We start from the raw sequence: 9,292 nt of genomic DNA, 5'->3' as shown, positions 1-9,292 counted from the left end.
CTCTAACTAACTCAAGGTGAGCCGGCGATCCCATGCACTCAACTCCACGTACACCTCAAGCATAACAACCAACTTAACTAACTTGTTGTACTTGATGTTGTGAGACGCATCCGGTTAACAAATTCGGTCTTTGTGATTCAGGCACCAAGAAACCTCGCATGTGTTGTTGTTCGAGGGCGATCCACACTCAGCCAACGAAGCGGCAGACTACGATAGATCATAAAACTGCAATTCATTGTGCTCCAATCAGCGCTGTGGAAAAAGCATTCATGTGCTCGAACATGACTAGAGAGCTTGCACATATCGCTTCCATAGTTTGAATGGTGTTGTTTAAAAGCGAACAGTTCCTATCATTGCACCAACACAAAAATTAGATTGAAAAAAATTGCAGGGTTTGGGTCAGGTACCCTCAGCATTGGGTGCGGAATAGCTGACTCGGGTATCAGGATTATCCGACAGGGTGCGCACGGGTAGGGATGGAACCAGAAGTTTAAATAAGACGGTGCTGAAATATAAAAAGTAACTATAATATTTTATTTAAATATTTAATTTTATATAAAATATTTTTATGTATATTATGTTGAAAACTGTTTCTAACAAATCATTGTTATCAATTTTATATACTTCCCCTCGTCCTATAAAAATAGGCTCAATTTCCTTTTTGGTCCGTCTTATATAAATAGTCCATATCTATTTATGAAAACTTTTTCTTATTCTCTTTTACTTTATCATTGATAAGCATCATCATCCACTACACTAATTCCACTGTTTTTTCTCATTCTCTCTTATTTTACCAATTATGTATTAAAATTTGTATCATCCCCAAATGGTCTATTTATATAACATATATGTAGTATATTCTCTCGACCATGGTAAATCTATCTTATAAGTTTTGACAATTTGTCATAATAAATTTAATAGTTTTTGGAATTAAGCTAGTTTTGAAATTTTTGAGAAAATTAAATAATTGTAATGATTTTATTTTAATTATTAATAGTAAAATTACAAGTATTATGACTAAAGAATTTTATTAGAAAAACAGTTTAAATTATTTAGTGATAAATTAAAATTTCATCCGATTATGAGACAGAAATGGCGTCAATATATTAAGTGATGACATTAATTAAAAATTTCATCCGATTAGAGCGCAATTTACAATTTATAGTAGGAGTTAGGGCTGTCAAAATGAATATCGGGAATTGGATACCCGATATCCGAACCCGAAATATCGGGTAATTGGATACCCAATACCCGATTTTTTGGATTTCGGAATCGGGTTCGGGTATAGGAATTTTGGATTATTGGGTATCGGGTAACCCGATATCCGATCGGGTATACCCAAATTATCCGAATTACCCAATTTTTTTAATTTCTTTTAAATTTAATAAATTATATATCTATTTTATTATTTAAAAATCAAATGTACACCCGAAATCCTTCACTCTTAAGTCACATTTAGGGTTAATGTATGAATTATGATGTTTATTATGGACGAATGATACGGATTTTTTATTTCTAATAATTTGTAATAGTTTTTTTAATCTTAAACTCGAACTACTTCAAGTTTTCATTAAATTCGAACTACAATTTGTATTTCTAAAATTTCGTAGTTAATTTTCTAAAAAAATTAAAAAAATATAAAAATATTCACAATCGGGACTGGATACCCGAAATTATTTTCGGATCGGGTATTAGGTTTTGGAAAATTCGGGATCGGGTACCCGAAAATTTCGGATTAGATATCCGCGGGTATCTGATTTGACAGGCCTAGCAGGAGTTAATATAAGAATATGGATACAATTTTCTGCCAGCTCACATCCCCACTAAGCCATCTATCCATATGATGACACCTTGCCTATTTATGAGTCATGAGTTAATTGTAGTGTTAAATACGGAGTAGACTATATAAAATTCTCTCCCTCTCCAATCTATTCTCTCTTTTTCAATTAGAGTGAACTACATAAAATGTCTCTGATATTTTTATTTGTTGCACTCCAGACCCCTGACAAAAAAAATATCGCCACAAGACTCTAACCTTTAACATAATCACATATCATGTTTTTTGTGACAATATTGCCCTTAAGCCCTAAAAGGGCATTTCGGTCAGTTCATTGACCATTCTGACAGCGGTCTGGCCTGCATGCTGCTAATTTTACTATTTCTTACACAAAAAAACTCTTTGTCCCTTTTCCCCTAATTTTGTATCTCATTTTAAATAGAGTGTGATTGACAGGTAGATCTCTATCTCATTTTTATATACTATATTAAAATAGATATACATAATATTATGATATTATGAAGATAAATGTACAAAATAATCTGTTATGCATAAATTCAGTATTAAACTATAAATCCAAAAATGTTAGCATAAGTATTACTATTCCACAAAAATAAACGGTTCAAATTCACATATTTTTTAAACACTACTAGGACCAACGTGGAGTATTCATTAACCAAAAGTGGACCCCACGTTGTAAATTCAATGACCATAATTACTTTCTAATTAATCCACTTCATTGCCCTACGCCTCTCTCTCCTCCTTTCTTCTTTGTGTAAAAAACGGTAAAAGAGAAATACACAGCAGCGGCCACGACCATGAGGATACAGGGACCGGCACCGGCACCAGCCAAGCCCCCGCTGGAGCGGCGGCTTGGCCTACACTAGGTCCGTCCCTGCGCACGGGTATCGGGATAGGGCATCTGGCCGAAATCGGATGCGGGTTTCCCGTTTTTCCAGCCCTATCTTTGTCAATCAAGTCGTGAGAGCCTACCTTGACAAGATGAAGCGGATGCATGAACGAACTGGAGTCCTCGGACCAATGCTCATGAAGGCTGCATCGACTAGTAATCAACAACTTGATTCTGAGGGGAAGAGTGTAATGCAACAAAATCTCAACCAAGAGCTTGCTTATAGATTAAAGTTGGGATTTGATCAATCTGCAGAAGATTGTGGAACAGTTGATGAGCCACCAACAGTCCCACCGACCCGATGATCATTCAGCTGGAACATGATCTCAATGAACCGTTATTCTGTAATGAACTCAATTTATGATTTTTCACTAATGCTTAATATTATACGTAATTAATGAATATTAGTTTATCTATTGTTATTTTGACTAGGAAATATATTGTTTTGTTGAAAAAAATTATTGTAACAGGGTAGGGTAGGTAAATAATAAATTAAATAAAACTAAAATTTGTAAAAAATATCAGTGGCGGATTGTGGATTCTATTCCGCCACTAATACCATTTTAAACATTTGTGACGGATTATTGGCGGAATATATAGTGGTAGATACTATTCCGATTCTATTCCGCCACTAATACCATTTTAAACATTTGTGACGGATTATTGGCGGAATATATAGATACTATTCCGCCACTAGTGGCTATCCAAATTTAATGACGAAACACGTCTGCTAGTATTAGCGACGGAAACAGGTGCTTCTAATCCACTACTATTAATTTTTAATGGCGGAATTTCTTTGGCGAACTATAAACCGATGCTTATCTACAAGTATAAATTAGTGGCGGGAATGCCACTAACATTTAGCATGCGTATTAAACTGAGTGGTATTTATGATGTGATAATCTGCTGACCATATAATTAGTTCATTCAATTAATAGACTATATGGGAATTTGCTTAAGTTGACTTTTTTTTAAAGTTTTATAGGTGGATTTGGCTCTTTCTAATTTATTTACTATCACTTCACTTGTAGATAAGTTTCATACGTATGGTTTGTTACAAGTTTATCATTTCAATTTATTGTACACGGTATGATTTGGTGACAAATTCGTATCATTTCAATTTATTGTAGTTGGTTAAAACTCTTGCCATAACTGCTTCTTTTTCTTTATCTATTTGTAGTATTAATTTAGTGAAATTGTTCGAAATTATCTTTAGATTTTATTAAGATGACACAAATAAAGTCCAATTGCATGAGATTTGACTTTTTAGGATTAAAAGGAGTGAAATTAGAGAAGGAACTAACAAATAATTACAAAAAAATTGTTTAACGTAAAAGAAAAGTGGAGAAGTGTTTTACAAAAATGTGATTTTAGCTAAGTTAAGGTATTCGAATAGTTTATGAAATATATTATTAGTGATATTAATATGATACTATTAAATAATATGTATACACCACACTATAAAAAATAAACTTAATAATATTCTTAATAATACCTTTTCTGCATCCATTTTTATAAAGTTTATAAATAATTTTTTTTCTGTGTTTGACACTATGTCTATGTAAGTAGTAAATCTTATCAACTTTGGAAATATTATTTATATGTAATAATAAAATCTTACCAGCACGTATGTAGACTAAATAATCCTTATTCATATGTAATAATATTTTTTTTTTCTGTGTTCACTTGAGGTTTTAGATTTATTGTTTACATGTACATTTAATTTTCACTTGACACGTTTTTTAATTTTAAAATTAAAGCAAATAACTAGAGATTAAAATTGAACAATTAAGTAATAAAAAATCAAAACATGTTGACTGCAGAGCACCAAAAAGTATGGTAGAGTATCTCAACGATTATTAATCTCATAATTAATTAGATCCTAAAAAGAAAAATCTCTCTCTCTCTCTTTCTCTCCTCACACATATTAAACCTGTACAAGAAAATTCGTGTCCACCTCCTTCTAATTTGAGGCATCTTTTGCGTTTTCTTCATTCAATCCCATTACATCACGGTAAAACAACTAACACTCTTGTCCCCATTAAATGTCCCATGTGTTTTTTTTAGACAATCCCCAATAAATGTCTCATTTCATTTTTTACCACTTCTACCCATTATTATCATAAAACTAATACTATATAAAAGTACAACTTAATACCTTCTACTAACTTTTTCCACCTATTTTTCTTCACAAAGCCAAACAACTTCTTAAAATCCGCACTTGACATGAGACTTTAATAGGGATTATTTGTGTACTATTTATAGACGAAGGCTACATCTCATTTCATCTCTCTCTCTCTGAGATTAATTAGGTCAGAGTGAGTAGAGGAGGGTGGTATGGAATTGAGGAAAGGGATGATGGATGCAAGAGTACTACTGGGGATGCTAGTGGTACAAGTAATTGCAGCGGGGCTGCAATTACTTTCTAGAGTTATACTGAGTGAGGGAACCTTCATTTTTGCTCTCTTAACCTATCGTAACATCCTCGCGGCCTTATGCGTCGCGCCCTTTGCGCTCTATTTCGAGAGGTATGTTTGTTACGAGTCGCAACAAGTGTCGAAAAAGACCAATCTTTTCATTTGGAGTTTTACTTTGTGGTGTGCAGAGGCGCTCTCAAGAAAATCAATTTTGCAGCATTTTTCTGGCTTTTCATGGTAGCACTAACAGGGTAAGTAAGATTTGGTCTTTTATCTTTCTTGCATGCACAAACTTTAATTTACTAAAAACAGCATCTCAAGATTTGGTGATTTTGAGTTTTCTTAATGGGTGATTTTGTTTTCCTCTGAGTATTACTATTAACAGTTTCCATGCATACATCTTTAACTATTTCAATTTTCATCAGTGTGGCATACTCTTTTTTTTGAGGTCTTGCAGTTAGTTTATCTTATTGCATCAGATTTCTTTAATTTGCAAGCATGTAGTATAATCTACATATATGGTAAAAATAACCGTTCAAATATATTAGTATTTCAAATATATGCGAAATTAAGAAATGAAATGGGATAATTTTATTCTATAGAAAGTAATTGATTATATAAAAGATACATATAGTTAACTTTGGGAATTTTTGAAACCTGCAATTTGTTGTGATTAATTTGTGCATTTTTTTTTCTTTAAGGCATATAACATCTCTCAAATTTAATTTCCTTACATATAGTTTCTTTATTAATCTGCAAATTGTTTTGCAAGGATTAGTAATCCCTTTGATTAAATATACTAACATCTTTCAAAGATTCTATAAAAAAAGGACAAAATCAAGGAACTATAATTTTAATTCTGTAGTAGTACTAATTAATGTTTGGGGTTGACTATTGCGTAACTAATGTATTAGGTACGGTGTATATGATATTCTTAAACTTTAATTTTAAGTAATACCAATAATTTAATAAATTTAATGAAAATAAATATTCTGAAACTATGATATACGATGCTATTTATGGTAATAATAATTTCTAAATTAATTTATTAATGGCACGCGAAGGTGTCGGGAAGCCTAATCCTTGCCCTCAATAATATTCACACATATAAAATTAGAAATGACATAAAAATATTCGTCGCCAAACTTATTCAATTTCTATTATCTAGGCCAAATCAAAAAATCACGCGCTTTTCTCTTAAACTACATAATAAAAAGATTATGGTGACGCTTTTTTAAGGACAAAATTAAAGGACCTTTTTTTTCTCTGGCGTATTTAATTTTAAAATATATATTTGTATGCATATTTTGCATAAATAAAATGCAGGATATTGCTGGCTATGGGACTATTTTACTATGGTTTGAAGGACACGTCAGCTACATATGCTACCAACTTCCTTAACCTTATTCCAATACTCACCTTTATCTTCTCAATTATTCTAAGGTATATAAGTCGATTTTTGTGAATTTCATTAATTTATTATAAATTGCAAATTAGTGAATGCTAATAGTTGGAATTGAAGGATAGAAAAGTTGAATCTGCATACGAAGGGTGGTAAGATAAAAAGCTTGGGAGCGATTCTATGCTTTGCAGGAATATTAACAATGGCTCTCTACAAAGGCAAATCTTTCAACCTTAGTGCCCACAATCATCATAAAATTGTTATCAAAACCCACCAAAACAACATTAGAGGAACCTTGCTCTTGATTGGAAGCTCTATTTCTTATGGCTTTTGGTTCATTCTACAGGTACACTATATTATCACTCTTTTATATTAGTTTTGGATCATATTTTCTTTTTGAACCGTTCCATTAGAATTGAGTCATTTACTTTTATTGAAAAGTACAACACTTATCTCTCTTATTTTATTACCATCTCCTACTTTTTCTCTACTCTACTTTATTCTTACTTTATTTAACTTATTAAATATGTACTTATTTATTAATCTCTATGTTCAAAAGAAATATTCCAACACTAATTGAAAGGAGATTATCCAAACTTCAACCAGGGTTGGTTATGTCAAATTATATCCATTACATATTTTGGGTCCAAAAAATATCATGGTGGATGACCTCTTAACAAAAAAAAATAGGGAACCCCTAATTTGCTAAAACAATAAAAGGTCAAAACATTAATGCTACAGTTCAGAAGTCATATTAAAATTACAAATTTGATCAAAGTCGTTGAATACTACTCCCTCCTTCTCATCTCAAGTGATTGACTGTTTTTTGACATTTTTTGGAGAAAATGATAATAAATAATTAAAGTGAAGAGAAAGTACAGTAAGTAAGAGAATATGTGAATACAACTATCTTCTATATTATTTTCTCTATTACTTTACTTTGTCTCCCCTTTAACTATTTATTATCATCTTCGCAAAGCAACGGTCAAAATGAAATCAATCACTTGCACTGGGGCAGAGGGAGGGAGTATTATTTACCAATTTATTAATGAAAGTGTTGTGCTTTTAGGAGCAATACGTGTGTGTGTAGTATATTGATATGAGCCCTTTTCCTATATAAGTAGCTTTTCAAGAATTATAATTATAATTGACTTACCATCTATCATGATTTTATTGGTTACATAATCAACAGGTGAAATTATTCAAAGTATTTCCCTATAGATATTCTGGGACCATGATTATATGCTGCATAGCTTCAGTTCAAGCCACAGTGGTAGGTTTGTGCATGGATACAAAAGTTAAGTCATGGCGATTGGGTTGGAATCTTCAGCTTCTTACAATTTTATACTCGGTAATATTCTCTATTTTATCACTTATTTTTCTACTTTTAATTCAATTTCATAAGATAATATTTGGGTGAAAAAGAATAGGGTGACTGAAAGGAATAGTAGATTATATAATAGTGTTTAATTCAATGTTTTGACTTCCATCATATCGATTGGATTCTTTTTCCTGAAATAGGCCCATTCTACATAGAATACATTAGGTCCAATGCCACTACAAATAGATACATATATTGAAATAGGGATTTAATCAAATAGGAGTATTACATTTGTTGATATTTTTAATATAATGTGTTGATTAGTTAGCAAGTAGCACAACAAAGTTAGTTAACATTCTAACGCGACCCGACTGACATATATTCATGTAAATAACAAATGATAATACTAATATAAAAATGAATTTGTGGCAGGCTACACTAGCGACAGGTGTAACGTATGCTTTGATTTCGATGGTTGTAGCAGAGAAAGGGCCGACATATCCTTCCATGTTCAATCCTTTATCTCTGCTATTCATCCTCATAATCGAAGCTATTTTCTTCGGTCAAGAGCTCTATGTTGGAAGGTATATAGTATATTTTTTGACATTAAGGTTAATATAGTAATAATTATAGAATATTCAAATACGGCAATTTCTGTAAATATTATACTATATGGTTTATAATTGATGAAAATATCTGTTAATGCATATATGCAGCTTGATAGGCATGGCATTGATCGTAGCTGGGCTGTATTCATTCTTGTGGGGAAGTGATAATGATAGGAAAGCCACGCCACCGCCGCTCCCCCTCAAAGAAATCGGCAGCGGCGGATATGCGGAGGAGAGAATGGAATCTGGAAGGTTGCAACCCTCCGCCACCATCGCTCCAACTACTACTAATTAATTACTGCATTTTTTTAATTCTAGAAAATGCTAAATTCATTATGGAAATTATAGTACTACAAGCACTTTTTGCGTGGTATGACCCTCCGATTAGATCACATATTTAACAAAAATAATAATTAGTGATCAAATTTTGGAAATTATTTAATACTAGCACTAAATTGACTATAAGTACAAATGGCGGTAATCAAACCCACACTATTGTTAAATTTGATCAAGATTTAGAAAAGCGAATGCTGAGGAAAGCCTCCTGAATGAAATGACGAACAATATAGCAATATATAAACTCCTCCATCTCTTCCCAATCACGGATCCCCAATTTCTGTATCATCTCAACTTCGGAAAGAGGATTCGTGGAGTACTTGACCGCACACACGCAGCGCTCCTGCAAGGTCGCGCTGACGTCGGGGGGCACCTCGGCCGAGAAGCTCACGATCTTGGAGCTCCGCCAAATACTTTTGCTTCATCAGTTGTGTGAAGGTGGTGGCTTCTTGATTCTGAATCGCCATGTTGAAATAAGGAAAAGATAGTAAACAAGGGACAGAGTTTGTACATTTATATAG

The 9,292-nt window shown here is 32.6% G+C and overlaps 1 protein-coding gene across 2 annotated transcripts; it reads left to right on the top strand.

The window, feature by feature from the left end:
• Positions 1-4,994: 4,994 nt before the first annotated feature.
• On the top strand, positions 4,995-8,733 carry LOC121790516 (WAT1-related protein At5g64700-like). 2 transcript variants are annotated; one of them, XM_042188713.1, is made up of 7 exons: positions 4,995-5,215; positions 5,293-5,355; positions 6,431-6,547; positions 6,627-6,852; positions 7,699-7,857; positions 8,260-8,411; positions 8,544-8,733. In XM_042188713.1, the coding sequence occupies exons 1-7, from the start codon at positions 5,025-5,027 to the stop codon at positions 8,728-8,730; spliced, it is 1,095 nt and encodes a 364-aa protein (XP_042044647.1). In that variant the 5' UTR covers positions 4,995-5,024; the 3' UTR covers positions 8,731-8,733. The 2 variants fall into 2 exon arrangements, with proteins under 2 accessions (XP_042044647.1, XP_042044648.1); XM_042188714.1 differs by lacking the exon at positions 6,431-6,547.
• The last annotated feature ends 559 nt before the right edge of the window (positions 8,734-9,292 follow it).

This window comes from Salvia splendens, unplaced genomic scaffold, assembly GCF_004379255.2.
Source record: "Salvia splendens isolate huo1 unplaced genomic scaffold, SspV2 ctg536, whole genome shotgun sequence".
Classification (NCBI taxonomy): Eukaryota; Viridiplantae; Streptophyta; class Magnoliopsida; order Lamiales; family Lamiaceae; genus Salvia; species Salvia splendens.
Note: the sequence above shows the minus strand (reverse complement) of the source record. Positions and strands in the feature narration are given on the sequence as shown.